The following is an 18,250-nucleotide window of genomic DNA, read 5'->3' on the forward strand; positions in this document are numbered from 1 at the left end:
AAGATCATCCATTCCACCCCCTGCCATGGGCAGGGACACCTTCCACTATCCCAGGTTGCTCCAAGCCCCGTCCAACCTGGCCTTGGACACTTCAGGGATGGGACAGCCACAGCTTCTCTGGGCAACTCCAGGGCCTCACCACCGTTTGCTGCCAGGAAGGTGGTGCCATGGGGCTGGCAATTGCTGCAGCCCCAGGACGTGGCCTGGCCTTTGCCCTCCAGTGGCCCAGAGCTGGCTGCAGGAGCCCCAGTGCCAGGGCCAGCCCAAATGCACTGGCTGAGCCATTTCTCTGTGCCTGTTCTCAGCTGATCTCTTTTGCCACCCCCTGTTCTGCAGCACTGGTGGCTGGGTGGGCTGGCTGTGAGGCTGGCTGGGGCTGGGGCTCAGGAGCTCCCAGCTCTGATGCCCACAGTGTTCTCTCTGCTCAGGCTCTACTGCCTCAAGATCTACGGGCTGTCGTCCCTGTGGCGCCTGTTCCGGGGGAAGAAGTGGAACGTGCTCCGCCAGCGGGTGGACTCCTGCTCCTATGACCTGGACCAGGTAGTGCTGCAGCCCTGGGCTCACTACAGGACCCTGTGACGGGCCCTGTGACCCTGTCCTGCTCCAGCCAGCACGGAGACAGAAGCCATGGGAGGCTTTGTGGTGCCTGGAACAAGGACATGCCCCAACACTGCATCCATGGCTCCTCTGCTGTCCTGCAGCTCCCCTTCCCTTCCCCAGCCTTCCCAAACCTTCCCTTCATTCTCAGAGGGCTGAATCCCCCCGAGCTCCTGTCCCGGGCTGTGGTGGGCGCTGCAGCTCCTGCAGTCCGGGAGCCTGGAGCGGGAATGGGGGAGGGCTGGAGGCTGTTCCCGGTGCGGTGCCCGGCAGTGTTGCCACAGTAACAGCCGTGGCAGCGTTTCTATTAAAAGGCCCGGTTTCATTCACGTTGTGCTGGAGCGGGGCCCACTCGCTCTCACTCAGGCAGAGGCAGCTTTTTGTCAAGCACTGGAAGCTCTTTTTAATTCTGAAACGCCACACAAACGTCCAGCAGAGCCTGAACTGCTCCTTCTCTGGTGGCTGCAACATCACTGAAATCAGACAGTAATTTTGGGACTCCCACGGTCGGTGCTTCCCCCCTTTACAGCAGATAACCCTGAGCTTCCTGCACCACTGCTGGGCTGGTTTTGTTTCTCTGGAGATTAAAAACCTCCGTGCCAGGCTTGCATCAGGGCTCAGTCCCTGTGTGCTTTGAGGAGAATTGGGTTGGCACTCCAGGCTTCATCCTGCTGCTCTGGAGACCAGTGGGAATTGTGTCGTTGGCTGGGGAGGCAGAGACATTCAAAGCAGACCTTAAAAGACTTTTGGAGGTTTAAGCAACTGCAGTGGAGTGACAGAGGAGGGGAGAAACAACTGCTGTGAGGAGAATGGGTTGGGTTGTGATCTATTCCTGGTTATGAGCCTAAAGCTGGGATGCTGATCCACCTCTGTGACGTGGCTGGGGGGTTCTTTTCTTTCATATCCCTTTTTGCAGAAGTGGCAGTGCCCTGTGTTCCTGGGGCTTCTCTCTTCTGGAAGTGGTGACTGAAACTTGAAGAGTCAGGTCCCTATTTGTCATGAATGTGCATTTCTCCCAGGTGGAATTAGTTAGACTTGGGCTGACCCAGAATAAAAATAACTTTTCGTGTGGGCAGTGGAGCCAATGACACCTGCTTTCCATGGATTTTTTCCTTCTTCATCCACTGAATATTGCTCCCCCACCCCAGTAACTCCAGCTTCTTCCTCTCCCAGTTTCCCACTGAGCAAGAGGTAGAATTCCCGTGGCTGGTGCCTCAGGGAATGTTTATCAGCCAAATTCTGACAGCTTTTAACCAGGTGCCTGTTCTGCTAAACAAGGAGGAACAAAAGTACTTCTCAGTTCTCTACAAAATTTCCATCCAAATTTCCTCTTCTTTGTTCCTTTCCACAGTTTTCTGCTGAAAACTGATCCACCAAACTTTTGTGGATGTGGTGGGAACAAATGGCAAGATCATGTCAGTCTTGTTTCCTAAGGAAGCTGGGCTGAAATAGGAAATCTTGAGTGTTGTCTATAAAGGAAAATGCTGTCAGGATCCAGCTTTTATTTATCTTCCCAAACATACTCCTACAATAGAGAGCCTTCTAAGAAGGCCCAGTGAGAGGAGAAATGCTGAAAATATCCCAGGTAGCATCATTATTCACATAGGCAGTAAAAAACCACATTCAGGAGTCCTGCAAACTTCTGCTGCCTCACAGTCTCCTGTTTTTTATTTGTAATGTGTTTTATTTTGCCATTGCTCTGCTCATGATTGTGTTTCCTTTTTCCCCTAGTTATTTATTGGCACTTTGCTGTTCACCATCCTGCTGTTCCTCCTGCCTACAACTGCACTGTATTATTTGGTGTTTACCCTGGTAAGATTTAACCCTTGAAACAAGTCATATACTCTCTTCTGAGATAGTAAAAAAATGGTTTCCTAGACATTTATTGTCATCCATAAAGAAAATATAAATTTTGGGTGTCCTAGGAAGGATTCTCACACAGCTCAAGTGGAATTCAGGATGCATGTTTGTGTTTCTCTGAAGGGAATTCCCAGCAAATCCAAGCCAGCAGGGCAAACTGTTTCTCTCAGAAGCTGTTTTTCTATCTTTCCATCCCATGTCCGAGGTGACAGCCCCTGTGGTTTGATCCAGAACTTTTTTCCAGGGAATTGCTGTGTTAAATGCCCTCAGCCAGGCTTTGCTCAGACGCTGGGACTTCTTTTCTTCCCCCAACATGACCAGTCTCTCCCCAGAGCCAGACTTTCCACAGACAGTGACAATCACATGCTTTCAGCATCTTTTTTGAGCCTTCTCTTTTCAGATGAGCTTGGCAGCAAAAAATAACTGCAGTGTGACAAAAGGAGGTGCTTTAATCAGGGACAGAAAACATGGAGCAGGGAGCTCATTCCTGACTGCTCTGCTCTTGCTTAGACTCTGTATGGGGCAGAAATAAGCTACTTCAGCTCCCTGTTGGAGAGGGAAAAGTTGACATTGAGTGGTACACAGTGCTGGAGTTGACTAGAAATGGGAGAATTTGGGCTTCCTTTTCAGCTGTGGCTGTTGGAAGTGGAACAGGTCCCGTTCCTTGCAGGACTCCAGCCACAGGAGCTTCATTCCAGTTACACCCTTAAGCTCAGATTGCCGAGGATCCTCACCCAGGGTTTGGATGCTCAGCCCTTCTGGACATCAAACCCACTTTGGGAGGCTTTAGCTTAGCCCACAGGACTTTGGCTTAGCCCACAGCAACGTCAGATCCCAGCTCAGCTCATGAATTTCCAGGTGTTTCATCTCCTGTTTGCTGAGGTTCTCTGTTACGCTGTGTTTGTAGCTCCGATTACTGGTGGTGATTGTGCAAGGCCTCATCCACTTGCTGGTTGACCTGATTGACTCTCTGCCCCTTTATTCCCTGCTCCTTCGGCTCTGCAGATCCTACAGGCTCGCAGGTAAGTCCCTCAGCTCTGCCCCTAAAGCAGCTCAAGGATTTTGCATTTTACATCTAATTTTGATGCCCCTGGGTCACTCCTGAATAGAAAGATGCAGTGGGGGCAGGAAAGAACATGAGGCTTGAGTCATGCAGGTGTCCCTGCTGTTAACCAATTCCTGCAAGGAGCAGGGTGAGGATGTCAATGGAAAGAAATCTGATGCTGAAGCAGAATCACGAGCACCTTTCCTCAGTCCAATCCTGTGGCACCCAAAAGTGACATCCAAGCAAGCACCATATAAAGGAGTTCATCTTTTGTTCCAGTTCTAGAGCACCAGGTCAGGTAAACTTCAGAGAGTTAAGCATGTCATGAAGCTGTGCCAGGGGAGGTTTAGGTTGGATATCAGGAAAAGGTTTTTCCCTCAGAGGGTGGTGGGGCAATGGCACCCCAAGGCTGCCAGAGCTCCAGGAGTGTTTGGACAATGCTCTCGGGAAAGGGTGGGATTGTTGGGGTGTCTGTGCAGGGCCAGGGGTTGGATTTGGTGATCTCTGTGTGTCCCTTCCCACTCAGGATATTCCATGATTCTATGAAACAATGCCAATAACCCTGGCGGTTTGGGCTCTGCATTAAGCCAGATCACAAAAATACTTGGAATATTGGCTGTTCCAAAGGGCTGGATCTACAGTGGCTGCGAATCAGTGGAGCTGTTTCAGCTCTGTGCTGACCTGACCAAGTGAAACCCTGTGCTGAGGAGTTTGGATTAAGTTCAAAGCTCTGGGCAGAGTTCAGATCATCATTGTCTTTTTGAGACTAATCTGTCACCATTTTGAACTAGTCATTGTTTTCCACTTTGGGTAACCAAAAACCATGGCTGGCACCAGAGTAAGGCTCATTTTGGAATGAATTTGGCTGTCAACAACTGTGGTTGATCTGGTTATGGTCAAGCACATCTAAATTATTATCTCCTATCCATTTAAAGAGCAAGCAGCAGGAATTTAACACGGGAGAAAGAGTTTGCTCATCACTAAACCAAGGCTAGTCATCAAAGGCAGGGGAGCTTGAGGCAACCTCAGCTTGAGGCAACCTCGGCAGTCTGTTGGAGCTGTGCCATGCTCAGTTTTGGGAAGGTAGAGCTGAGCCATGTTACCAGCTCTGCCTTCAGCAGGTTCCTATGAATTTCCTGGCAGAAACCTCTTACCCCTTCAGGGCTATCTTTGGGGAGATGCTGCTGAAGAAAACAGAGCCAGTAAACAGCAGGTCACGGGGCAGAGGGAAATCTCATTGCCACTGAGAGATGTATCCCTGATTTATCCCTAGAAGTGTTCAAGAAACAACTGGATGTGGCACTCAGGGCTATGGTTTAGCTGACGTGGTGATGTTCAGTAAAAGGTTGATCTTGATGATCTTGGAGGTCTTTTCCAACCTCTCTGATTCTGTTTAAGACCACATATTCCCCTCAATCTTGGAATGCTTCTCATTCTTGCTCAGCCAGGTCCCTACTGCAGGGTAAGAAGCCTCCACCCAGGCACGGGGTTGTCCTCCCAGCTGAGTTTTTTAACTGATCCTGCAATGCCATGGTGTCTGTGAGATGAAGAGGCAGCTCTGAGCATTTCTGCAGCCTGTGCTCCTGCCCCAGCACAAAAACATGGCATTGCAGTGGGAACAGATGGAGCAGTTGAATCCAGTTCAAAGGACTTCAGAGAGCACACATCTCCTGGTGTCCTCACTGCTTGGGTTCTGCCTCCCTTTTCGGACCCAGAACTTGGATAAGAGACCCCCTGGCACGTGTTACAGCAGCTGATTTTACAGGCACCATCAAGATGGTTCTACCAACATGAATGGGCAGTTTTTGCTGGCAGGAAAGGTTTACTGTCATGTTTAAGTTGAGCTCAGTTCACTCATGGCATTTGGCCTCCAAGCTCCTTCACTCAGGGGGGCCTGCAAAGAAGGCTGGAGAGGCTCTTTTTGCAAGGGCAAGCAGTGACACAACGATGGGGAATGGCCTTAAGCTGAAAGAGGGGACATTTAGATGGGATATTGGGAAGGAATTGTTTCCTGTGAGGGTGGTCAGGCCCTGGCACAGGTTGCCCAGAGAAGCTGTGGCTGCCCCATCCCTGGAAGTGTCCAAGATGGGGCTTGGAGCAACCTGGGCTGGTGGAAGGTGTCCCTGCCCATGGCAGGGGTGGGAAACTGGATGATCTTCAAGGTCCCTTCCAACCCAAACCACTCCATGATTCAGAGACTCAGTGACTTGGCAAAATACCCCATTGATGAAGCCTGGGCCAGAGTAGGTGAATGACCCATATTTGGCCATATTTGCTTTCCACAGATCCAAAGTGAAATATTTGTGACCTTAAAAAGCCTTTTGTGCATCCATCAGCTGATGTCCTCTGTACAAGAGTTGTGTCCACCCAGTGTCAGCTCAAGGGGTGCCACCTTGGTTGGGATGTGGATGCATAGGGTGAAGTAAGGCATAACAGTGAGTTTGGGGGGGCTCAAGAGCTCTGCCCACACACAGGTTACCAATATGCTGTTTGATTGTGAACAGGCCAGTTCATTTTCTCTGTGTTTCTCTGTCCCAGTATTGCCATCCTGAAGGTTGGGACAGGTTTTGTCGTGGTTCTATAGGACCTGTCATGCTACTGTCTCTCTGATCAGTGGGATACAAACAGGCAGTGAGCTCACTTTAGTGTGCTGTCCTGTGAAACAAAGCAAAGGAGTTCATGTCCTGGTCTCTCTTTGTGCCACTGATGGTGCCTTTGTGCAGAAGAAGCAGAACCCTGAGTTCTGGAGTTGCCTGGAAATCATGGAATAGTTCAGGGTTCTTCTCTGCTGGAGTGACCTGCAGGAGACTGAGCCTTCCTGCTCCTCCTGAGAAGTGCTCAGACTTCTGAGCACTGTGGGAATCTGTAGGTCATTCTAAAATAAATTTATGGCCTTTTTCTGCATCTATTTTCTTAGAAGTTTCGGACTCTTGAGCAATTAAATAACCTAATTAAGAGATGGTTGCTTGCAGCTGTGGAAGGGAGGTGTGTGGCCATGACCTACAGAACCAGCTTTTGCTGCCCTGGTGGACTGTTGTAGGATAAGGCACCAGAGTGCTTGGCCCTGTACCTGAACCTTCACTGCCTGTTGTTTCTGACTCTCTCTGACAAATTCTGCCTGAAAATAGTTCCTGGAATGGCTCAGACACTTCTTCTTAGCCTCAGCTCTGAGATCACACTGAACACTTTGTCATCCAGCACATTTGCTTGTTGAGGCCCAGGGTACTCAAACATCTGTTTGAAGCCACTGGAGGAGCCCATGTTTCAATATAATCCAGCAAAATGTATATAAACCCCTCCTGTCCCGGCCAAAAAGGTTTTATGGTTTGGGCAGAGGGTTTAAACCAGAGCTCTGTGCTACAGAAGAGAGTTCTTTCCCAGGAGTGAACTATATAATTTTAATTAATTCAAAGCTTGAGGAAAAAGAGGAAACATTTTGGTTTTTAAATGTTCAGGAGTCACAGAGATACTGCAGTGATGGGGTTTACACAGGTGTTATTTCTGTTTGTGCTCCTGAGGCAGTGTTTGATCTGTGGCAGATCACTTTTGTTAATCTTGTCTCACCTGCAGAAAGGAATAACAGGGACACACTTGGATGGGACAGGTTTATCCAAGAGGAAATAGAAAAGTGGCAGGTTTGATGGGGTTAGGAGCCTGTTAAAAACATCAGGATGCTGAGATTAATGGGCAAGGATTGCTCTGAAATGTTTTCATGCCTCTAGTCAGCCACTTTCCTCCCTCAGTCTGAAAGAGGGAGAGATTTGCACATGTGCTGGATCCACATGAGCACAAGTTAAAGGTGAGCCCTCTGCCTGCTCTGAACGTGGAGTTCCCGTTCTGATGGAAGTTTGGGGAAAGAGAAAGGTTTTCCCAGTCCCTTTGTCCTCATCAGGTCTGGCTGGCTGATTTCTGGGCTTTGTGCTTGCTTTAGGGCAGTGTTCTCAAGCTGGAAGTCAGAGGAGCTTCTTTTAATGGAGCTGAGGGAAACACATCATTTGGAATTAGCCTTAAACCACTGTGAGAGGATCCTGTTGAAAAAGTGAGGAGGTTCCCAAATCCAGGAAGGTTTAAGACAGTTTGTAAGGAATCAGTGCTCAGACAACAGCACTGGGTAACAAATGGCATGGAACCAGAGAATATCCTGAGTGGGAAAGGATCCACAGGGATCATCAAGCTCAGCTCCTGGCCCTGCACAGAACAGTCCCAAGAATCCCACCATGGATTTCCTTGTTTTGTGTCTTTGCAGCTGGAGTGAAGTTCAGAGTCCTGGAGCAGCAGGATGGGAAACCTCTGCGGCTCCTCATGCAGGTAAGGCCCTGGTGCCCTCTGTGACAATTGTGCCACTGCCCTCAGAGTGACCTCAGGCACACAGTGGGGAGGGGCCTGTGCAGGGCCAGGAGTTGGACTCGATGATCCTGGTGGGGCCCTTCCAGCTCAGCATGTTCTGTGAATCTGTGACCCCACAGACCTTCCCTGTCCTGTAGCTGCTCCCACTGAAAGGCTCCACTTAAAAGATATCAATCAGCTGTAAAACACTGGAACAGGGGAAATGATTTTCCATTGCCATGGCTGGCTGTGCTCTCTCTGCTTTTTGATGCCCTGCTGGAGTCCTCTGGAGAAAATGTAGTGCCCTGCATGGTGTGAAGTGAAATGCAGGAGAAGAAGGGGAGGCAGGAGAAACATGGAGCTGTGATACTTCTGGCATTGAGACCTGATGTCCTTGTCCCCTCCTGGCTCTGGCAGCTTCCCCTTGGCAGTTGCTAAACACTGAAAGGAGCAACAGGAAGCAGTTGAACCATCCAGAATGAAGCACCAGGAAAGGTCCTCCCCTCCAGCTGTGGTGAAAAGCCTTGGCTGCTCCACGGTGCCAACAGGATGAGAACCTGAGCCTGGAGAAAGGGAAGGGCCTCCTGCTTTTCTCCTGAGTTGCTCTGGGAAGGTGCATGGGCATAGCTCACCTGTGCTTTTGTAACCCTGCATTTCCACCCTCTGACATCAGAGACACTGAAGGAAATTATTTTCTGAAAAGAAAAGAGGTGGTGGTAGCAGGGAAGTTCTTATGCTTTCAGGAGCGAATTTTCCATTCCCTGACCCAGCAGGAATACAGCCATATCCCAGGGTGGCTTTTCTTGCTCTCTGCATCCTAAGAGGAGAGGCTGCAAGTAGCAAAGCACTTATAAAACACTTGGACACTGGGGCAGTGTGTGGGAAGGAATTAACTGCAGCTTCCCAGTTCCTTTGCTTTTTCCATCTTGGGTCCAGCCCCGTTTCTAAAGGTCAGGCCAGCAGGGAACAGCACAGCAGCTAGCAGCAATTCCAGAGGGAATCCCTTCAACAGATGTCTTCCAGGGCAAATCTAGCATTCCCTGAGCGTGCAGTATTCCCAGTTCCTGTCTTTCAGTAGGATAGTGGTGTAAGAACCAAAATCCATCGTCCTCCATGGCCAGAGAACTCCCTAAAAAGGAACCCAGACAGCAGAGATGAGGCACAGGAGCTTTGGCATCAGAGTGTGTGTGGATGAGCTGGATGGGCTCTCCAGAGGGAAAAGATCCCCACTTAAAGAGCAGAGGCAGTGAGTCATATGACTGTGATGAATTTTCCTTGGACCACTGCAGGAAGATCCATTTGCTATCTGGAATGTAGCACAAGTCATCATCTGGAGAGGTGGAAGTGCTGCAGTGGGTGTCTGTCCCAGCCTTCTGTTCAAATAATAATGAGCAGAGAGTCAGGAAAGGCACTTTTTTCACTCTCTTTGTGCTGGTGGAAGTGAAAAATGGGCTGGTGTTAGAAATCCTGCTGAATACCCCACTTTCTGATAGGCCTTTGGAGAGGACTATCTAAAAAGCTTGTTTTTAAGAGACATGCTAAAATTCTTATTTACTCTACAAGGTGATGTGCCTTTCTAGAATTTTCACAGTGGCTTTGCCCCCTCTCCATGTAACTCTCCTGGAGCTCTGCTTGATGGAAATGAGGCTGTTTGCATGGAGCTGGGCTCAAAATAATTGAAGCTGTAGGTGACTGATACGTTCAGAGCTGCCCTTTGGGACACTGCTAATGGATTAGGAATCAATAATCCTGGGTCTGAGCATTCCCATCCAGCTCATGCTTCAGCCAAGTGATTATTTTTGATTTTTAAGATAGTACCATTGGAATGCAAAGTCCAGACACAGGGGGGATGGAGGGCAGGGAATGATATTTCCATTCCAAATGCTACTTAATATTCTCCAGGAAGTCTTACATAGGTCAGTGTTTTCGTTAGTGCTTAAAATCATTTCTTTTGATGCATAAGAAGAAATAATTCTGGCAGTGTGGCTCAACTGAACTGAGAGCCCAGGGAAAGACTGGCCTTAAACTGAAGGAGGGCAGGTTTGGATGGGATATTGGGAAGAAACTCTTCCCTGTGAGGGTGGGCAGGCCCTGGCACAGGTTGCCCAGAGAAGCTGTGGCTGCCCCAACCCTGGAAGTGTCCAAGGCCAGGTTGGACAGGACTTGGAGCAACCTGGGCTGGTTGAAGGTGTCCCTGCCCATGGCAGGGGGTTGGAATTGGATGAGTGTTAAGGTCCCTTCCCACCCAAACCAGTCTGGGATTCTCTGATTTTATGATTCCGGGACATGAGGAGTTTGATCCATCCTGCTGCTGGAAGTGTCACCTTTCCCAGCAATTGCTTTGAGAAGGGTTAAGCAGGAGAGGAAGGGAAAGGGAACAGCTCCATTATGAGAGGAGGATGGATATTCCAGCAGGGAATATCACAGCTTTGATCTGCAGGACTTGCATAAGGGGAACTTGTGTTGGCACCTCACTTACAGATGGGCTTTGCCTGATGTTTCCATTTTTACCAGGAGAGAAGGGAATGTGTTGCTCTGGGTGCAGCCCCATCCCTGGAGATGTTTTAGTGGAGAAGTGTTGGTATCCACACTCTGCCTGGAGATGCTTCTTAACAAGAACTGTTGTGTCCAAACCTTCCAGCCCACGGAGCCAATAGTCAAAGGAACACACACTGTGTGTCTCTTGCAGAGCAGCAGTTCCTGTCCTCCCCCAGCATGTTTGCACTTCAACAGACTGCTTTGCCTACAGTGAGGGAATGGGCAGAAACAGTTACTCAGGTTTTACTGCTGTTTGTTCTGGGAGCAGCTTTCTTTGGCTTTCTTTTCTTTTTTTTCCTTTTTTTTTTAATTTTTTTTTTTAAATTTTTTTCCCTGCAAGCTGCAGCCCTGGCCTTTTTCCAGAAATTCCTAGGGATGCTTCAGTGTACTGGCATTTTCCCCTTCTGCCTCAGCAATGTTGTGCTTTGAAACTAATTTGACAAAGGTCTCCAGGATGAATTCTAATGAGCCTTTTGCTCAACCATCCTTTCCCAGAGCTCCATCCTTGTAGTTCACCCCCTTGCTCTGTGAGCACCAGAAAGTTGAAGCAAGCTGGTGGTACAGGCACACTCCTAGAAAACTGGATACATTTCAGTGGAAACATTCACCTTTTGACCAAGTGGTGTCTTTCTGCATGGTTTTTGCTGTCTCTCTTTGCTTTTTGTGGCTGGATTTTCTGCTGTGAATTGGAGTCTTCTTTCATGGAGCTGCTTGGTTGGTTCCAGCAGAGCTGGACCCTTTCACTTGAGGATGTCCTTCCATTCTCCCCAGTGTCCAAGCGTCCTCTAGCTCTGTAAGTCCCTTTCCTTGGCATCTCTCATGGTCTGTTTTCTGAGCCCCACCATTTCTGGGCAACCTTTTTGCTCTTTTGGAGACTCTCTATTGCTGTGCAGCCTTTAGATGTGTCAGATCTTGGCCCCATTGGATCCATCCCGTGGACTTCCCTTGTCTCCTGCCCTGAAAGCACTGGGATGAGCTTTTCCAGGGTCTGATGTACTTCTGTCACCCCTCATCCAACCAAAGCCTCTGTCTGCCCCCCATCTCCAAAAGGTCAATAAAGCAACTTGGGACCCTAAGCAGAGCTTTTGTAGGCACAGGTTAGGATGGTGATTGAAATCAAATTTTAAAAGATGAACTCAGCCAAGGAGATTTAATTGAAAATGGTGATTTCCAATAGGTAAAACTGGGGAAAATGAGGAAAATAATAGTGGTAATTATTTTGGAGTGTGATCCTGTCCTGGACTCAGTTCCACTGGGTGGTGGCATGAGGTGATACCAGGTCTAACTTAAAGCACAGCTGTGGGCTGAGGGCTCATATAAGTCATGGCTTCACTGGCCCATTCCAGAAGAGTCCCAGTGCATCCCCCATCCATGGGGGGTATTATTAGATATAAGTTCAGATCAGATATTAAGGAAAATTTCTTCTCTAAAAGGGTGGTCAGGCCCTGGCCCAGCTGCCCAGGGCAGTGGTGGAGTCCCCATCCCTGGAGCTGTGTGGATGTGGCACCTAGGGACATGGGTTAGTGGTGGCCTTGGCAGTGCTGGCTTAAGGGTTGGACTCAATGATCTTAAAGGTCTTTTCCAACCTAAACAATTCCATGGCTCTGGGATTCTCTCACTGTCTCTGCAGCCACTGCCACGCCCTCACACAGGAGGGGACAGTGAGTGACGTGTGTCACTGTGTCACTGTCATTGCACCAGCACCTCTGCTGCCTCTGCTTGGAGATGATCTCAACAACATCCCTTGCCAAGCTCCACTTGTTCCCGTTTGGGGATGTTGTAGAAGGACCAACAGCCTTACCAAGGCAGGGAGACATTCTGGTGCTTTGTGAGCAGCAGGACTGATGTTTTAGCAGAGGCTGGTGCTGGGCAGAAGCTGCACTCGCCCTCCCCAGCTGCCTGGGCCTCTCACCACACGTTTTCCTTGCTGCTGCCCCTCTTTTCTCCCACAGATCAACCCTCTCTCCTATGGTGCTGTTGTACAGACATACAGGCTGCCCACCTACAGCTGTTATCCCAAGGACTCCTGGGCATCTCTCTGCAAGAAGCTGTTCCTTGGAGAGCTGATCTACCCTTGGAAACACAAAGGAGAGAAGCAGGACTAAAGACAGTGAAGGAGCTGGAGAACTTGGCCAGAAAAACACACTGAATCCTGATGCTTTAGGACCAAAGGCTTCTTGGAGCCAGCAGCTGCTGTTAGCCCTTTAAATAGATTTTGGTAACGTGAGAGGGGCTGAATTTTTAAAGGCAAGTATTTTTAATCGTTATTTTTCAACTGTCCTCTTCCCTTACACTGTGTTTGTGTAATATGCTAATGATTATTTTGGAAGGAAAAGGTTAACCCCGTCAGTGCCTCAGGAAACCAGCCCTCAGTGTCACAAAGGTTTGGGGGTGAATGTCTCCTGCCATGCTGGCTCACAGGGCCATCCCCTGGGGAGGTTCAGAGCCACAGTGCTGAGGTGCATTTGGCTAAAGGGTGTTTTGGACATTTTATGCCTCAGCCTTCCAGCTGGTCAAACACAGGGTGGAGGATTGTCTTGTGAAGTCACACACTGAACAGCAGCTTGTGTGGGTTCAGAGAATATGTATTCTCTTCCCTTTGGGAGGGTTTGGATTCAGCCCCGCTGCAGCACCAGAGGTGTTCAGCACAGACACAGGGTGCTTGTGTGGTCTCACCTGCATTGTTTTCCAAAGCAAACAGTGCTGGGGGGAGAGCTGAGCCCTGGGCTGACACGAGCTGAGCACAGAGCCCAGAGCCTCAGACTGAGCCTGAGATGAGCTCAGTTGGTTAAACCTTGGTGCTAATAAAGCCAAGGTCACAGGTTCAGTCCCCTGTGTGGGCCATTCCGTGATGCTCGTGGGTCCCTTCCAGCTCAGAGCATTCTGTGGTTCTGGGGCTGCCCAGGTGTGTGCCCTGAGCCCTGGCACAGAGAGCTGGGGGCTCTGCCAAGGTTCAGGGCTCTCCAGTCCCAGTGGAGGCTCACAGCTCTGCTGGGGGGCTCAGCCCAGCTCCTTGCCCAGCTCAGCCAGCTCAGGGCAGCCTGGGCTGCACCCCCAGTTTCCAGGGCCCTGGTGAGACCCTCATCAAGGACTCCCTCATTTTGCACTTCCTGACAGTCAAGGAGCTTTTAAAATCTTGGGTGTGAGGCATTTAAAGCCACTCTTTTCCCTGAAACTATAGGTCTAGTGGAAGCTGTCCCTGCCCATGGCAGGGGGTGGAACGAGATGAGCTTTAAGGTCCCTTCCAACCCAAACCGTTCTGTGATTCCATGATTTCTCTAAGGGGAGATTTCCTGCTTTGAATCCACCTCCACAGTACAGCAGTGCTCTGTTTCTCGTGTCCTGGTCTCATTTTGACGTGTCTCCTGTTCTCTGTCTTGGAAGGAGTGGCTCTGTGCACAGGAGGGTTGTGTCCCTCTGGATACTCTGTAGTTGTGTAGGCATTTACACGCAGTCCTTACCCAGAATATCCTTCCTCCAGCTCTGCTGGCTGCTGTGGCCCAGCTCAAACAAGGGTGCAGTGTCCCTGGACCCTGCTTTGCACACCCAAGGTGGCTCTGTTAACTGGCAGATGAGGGGTGTGCTGGTCCTGCCCCCTTTTCTTCTGGCTGTCCAAGGAACCAAGGATGGAGGACGAGGAGGAGGAGGATGTGCTGTGGCTCAGCCCTTCTCTGGAGGGCTGCCTGTGTATCCCAGCGGGAATTATGGAGGCAAGGCAAGTGCCCTGGGCTTCGGGAGCCTTCACTCAGCACTTGCAGGGGCAGGATAAGAGTTTGCTGCCCCGTGTGCTGGAGGCTGTCACAGGAGAGGCAGGTTACGACCCCACTGCCTTAAGACAACCCTGGCCAGATATATTTGGGTTGTCTGGAGCTGCTAAAAGCCTGTCATGGTGCATCCACTGCCTGTCCAGTCACAGCCTGATCAGGAGGAAAGGAAGCTCTGCAGGCTGGTGCTTGGTCCAGACATTCCTTAGCGGGCAAATCTCCAAGGCCTTCCAGGTTTCTTGGGGACATCATGAAGAGAGGAAGGGCTGTGTGGCCCCTGCTCCCAAAGGATGTCCTGTTACCCCATCCAGGGCACCTCACTGAAGAAAGCCAGCATGGCAAAACCCCCCATCAGCATCTGCCACTGCAGGCTCTGGGTGGGACATCCCTGCCTGCAGAAACTGGAGGGATCTGGTTCCTCCCTGATGATCCCTGCTGAAAACTCCTGTACAAATGCAGCATCTTCTTCTCTTGGAATACCAACTGCCCAGGTATTTCTCACTCCAGGGGGGAATAACTCCAGGCAGTGATGCCTTTAGTGGATGAATGGTCTGAGTAATGTTTCTCACTTCAGCTGAAGTCAGTGCTGGAGTCCCATCCTCACCTGGCTCTCAGCAGAGCAGGTTTACATGTTACTTCCCTCTCATCTTTCCACTGGAGCTACTAAATGATATCCCTGGTTCCTCCCAGGCCTGCACAGTTCAGCTCACCGACTGCTGTGAGAAACTTGGTTATTTTTGGTCTTGTGGAAACAACGTTCCTGGCTTTTAAAATCTTCCTGTGAGACCAGACAGTTCATGATGGTCTTAGTTGGGATTGTCCTTTGGGATCAAGTGACCTGAAAGCCCCGGAGACAGCACAGAGCCATGAAAAGCAGCAAATGTGACCTTCCTTTTGGGAACCTGCCAGATGTGTTTGATGTTCCAGTGTTGGGTTTGTTTACTAAAGGCTGATGCTGCCTCTGGGGATGGGGAAATACCAAACTGAGAGAAAGCTCCTCCTCAGACCTGAGATCCTGAATCTTCTGAGACACAGAGAGCCCTGAGCACCCAGCTGGGCAGTGGCAGCTCCTTGGGGGTGCAGTTCTCCTGTGTCACCCAGAACTGCTGCCCTAGCTGTCCCACTGCTGCCCCCCTGGGTGCACTCCTCTCCTGTGGTGGTATCTGAGCATCTGAGTTCCTTGGGCTGGATCTTTGCCACGTCTCTCCTCTTCCTTTCCAATCCCTGCTGTGGAACAAGTCTTCCCCCACCCTTTTCCGACTCTGTGCACAGACATTACAACAGCTCAGCAGACATCCTGCTCAGGAACACTTGACCTTATGTCATCCCCCTAATTAGAAGTTGGGATCAGCATCATCTTCCACAGCAGCACAGACTGGCCCAGTGCTGGCATTTCCTCAGGGAAGAGGCTGCTGGTGAGGTTCTGGCTCTGATTTCTCCTCAGATCCGTGTTTTCCATGTCAGCCCTTGGATGAGAAGTAGTTAAAGGTTTTCAGATCTCCCATTCCTACCAAACCCCCTTAGAGCAGGCACAAGGAGGCTTTGCCAACCATCAGTCAGACTCTGATCTTGCAGAGTTTTTTTAATACTGCATTTTCTAGCTATTATTTCTCCCACCCTGTGGTTCCCAGTGCTGGCACAAACCCCCTCTGTACTTAGGCAGGCGGTTTGTGAGGGAAAACGTGATTCATTGTGTGCAAAACTCCATCCTAGATAGAAATTCTGCCTTGGAGAAATCCTTTCCTTTCCTCACCAGCACAGCATGTGACGATGCTGAAAGGAAACCTCAGTAATTGCACTGCACTGAAGGCTCTGGTTGTGGGTTTGGGAGTTTTCCCTGATCCTGCAGCTGGACTGGGCCCCATTCAGACCCACACAAAGGGGGTTCCACACGTGTATAACCCGTAGGTTGACTTTCAGGAGCATAAGGCAGGGAAATCTCCTGTGTTGTCATCCTGCAGACCACCAGCTGCTTTCCTTCTGGCCTGTGCTGCCTCATCCTGCTGTCCCAACACCAACTTCTTGCTTAACTCGAGCCCTCAGGGATTTACTGTCTGTCCTTAGACCTGCTGGTTGCAGCAGCCACTGGTGGGGTTGGGAGGGACCTCAGGGTCCCCTGGTCCAGCCCCGCTGCTCACGCAGGGCCACCCAAAGCTGTTGCCCAGGACTGTGCCCACATGCCCTTGGGATATCTCCAAGGGTGGCAACTCCACCCCCTCCCTGGACAACCTGTGCAGTGCTTGGTCACCCTCAGAGTGAGAAGCTCTTCAGCCAGGGTTTGATGTGTTCCAGTTCGTGCCCATCGCCTTTTGTCCTGTTGTGCCAAGCGTGGAGACCCCATAACCCAGATCTCTGCAGTGACTGAGAACATCTGCAGTCCTGTTCCACCTCTGTTCCTGCCCCCCCCTATTCAGGGACTGTCCAGCAGCCCCTTTGCCTCTTGGGGGGGTGTCCAAGCCCTCTGGTTTAGGGTGCCCATGCACTGACTCAGGTACCTGACCTGCTCCTCGCCTGCTGCTCTGCACTTGCTGAGAGCACTTGCAGTGCAGCCCCACTGCTGCTGTGCTGAGCACAGAGGGCTGGGCACACACCCCCAGCCTGGCAGTGCCCACGGGTCGGGAGCAGCTCTGTGTGGAGCCCTGAGGCTCTGCAGGGTGAGTGTGCTGTGAACACAGATGGGATGGGTCTGGATCCCCCACGTGACAGGAGGCCATGGGGCTTTCCAGCTGCATCAGGAGCTTTTGGGGGCAGGATAAAAATGTTCAGAGCAATCCAAACCTCACGTGGGCAGCTGATTTGTGTTCCTGGATGAGAACAGTGTGCCCATCACCTTTGCATCTGGCTCAGCATTTTCCATGAGCAGTTGCTCAAGAGTCTGTTGCCTTTGACTCCCAGCTGGCACCTCCAGTCCTTACCCACGCCAAGGCCTCAAACCAGGAATGCTCTAACTCCCCATTTACTGCCTCAGCAAGCCAAATACAAGGAGGATCCCTGTGCTGCTGGATGCTGGAGGTGACAGAACATACTCCCTGCATTCCCAGAGGCAGGGGAGGTGCTGGCTGTGCTGCTTGAGGGGAGCAGCAGAGCTGGGGCCCCGCTCTGTGCTCGCTCAGGGCAGGGAGAGGCAGCAGCACCTCTCCCATCCACAGTGTTATTCAACCTCTGGCACTGGGGAAATTCGTGAGAACTTCACAACTCTTGGAATCCATCCTCCTGCTTCCAGTGTTTCCTGGTTTAAAGTGTCATGAAAGAGCACTGAATCACTGACAGTTGCACTGAAACTGTGTGTTTGTGAGTGAAGTTTGAGAGGAAGTTTGATCACTGCTTAAAAACCACTGGTACATTTTCTCCTCCTCTCACATGAACCTTCAGCAGGAGCGAAGTGTGACACAGTTTGCTTTAAATGTCACCACTAACCCCAGCTAAGGTGACTTCCTTCCCACCCTGGTGCTGATGTGAAACGCAGCCTGGTGATGTGAAACACAGACTGGGCCAGTGCACCAGGCCAGGAACAAGCCCTGCCTGAGGAATCAGACTGGCTTCAGTGCTCATGGCAGCTCTGTTTGTGCAGGCAGAAGTGCTGGGCAGAGCAATGGCAATGCCAGCAGGGCAGTGACAGGGGCAGCAGTGCCAGTGGCAGCCGGTCCCTGCACAGCTGGGACCAGGGATGCTCTGCACATACCACTCACAGGTGCTTCTGTGGGAGAGTTTAGGGATGGAGAGCTCTGTTCTGCTGACAGGTGTGGGGTTTTTTGGTTAGTTAAACCTTTTAATCAGAACTTAAATGGATTTTGATTACACTCTAATAAAGATGTTGGGAGAGAAAAATTGAACTCCTCCCTCTTGTTTAACAAGCTCTGTGTGGCTGCCACAGCTTATCCAGGCAGGCAGCTCATCTCCATCCTGAGGCCTGGCTGGGCAGTTCCTCATCCTCTGCTCTCACACACAGAGGGATTTCACCACTGGTCCAGCTCTAATTGTCCTGCCAAGGCTGTGAAGTCCATGGAAGGAGGAGCCCTGACCCAGCTGATCCCACCTCAGGCCTGGGACAGGGTTGAGGTGATGCTCCTCCAGCCCTGGGATTTCCTGCAGTTCAGTGAGGGGTTCCTTGAGCCTGTTG

At 50.7% G+C, this 18,250-nt stretch overlaps 1 protein-coding gene across 2 annotated transcripts in view; it reads left to right on the forward strand.

The window, feature by feature from the left end:
• Nucleotides 1–17,958, forward strand: part of PIGQ (phosphatidylinositol glycan anchor biosynthesis class Q) — a 39,902-nt gene extending 21,944 nt beyond the window's left edge. For both annotated transcript variants that reach the window (XM_050317673.1, XM_050317672.1), the window contains exons 7-11: nucleotides 429–540; nucleotides 2,329–2,409; nucleotides 3,365–3,479; nucleotides 7,749–7,810; nucleotides 12,319–17,958. In XM_050317673.1, the coding sequence (XP_050173630.1) occupies nucleotides 429–540; nucleotides 2,329–2,409; nucleotides 3,365–3,479; nucleotides 7,749–7,810; nucleotides 12,319–12,471 (523 nt within the window). In that variant the 3' untranslated portion in view covers nucleotides 12,472–17,958. The remainder of the gene's footprint in view (nucleotides 1–428; nucleotides 541–2,328; nucleotides 2,410–3,364; nucleotides 3,480–7,748; nucleotides 7,811–12,318) is intronic.
• The last annotated feature ends 292 nt before the right edge of the window (nucleotides 17,959–18,250 follow it).

The sequence above is a fragment of the Myiozetetes cayanensis genome, unplaced genomic scaffold (genome assembly GCF_022539395.1).
Source record: "Myiozetetes cayanensis isolate MyiCay16 unplaced genomic scaffold, myiCay2020 scf20-37, whole genome shotgun sequence".
NCBI lineage: Eukaryota > Metazoa > Chordata > Aves > Passeriformes > Tyrannidae > Myiozetetes > Myiozetetes cayanensis.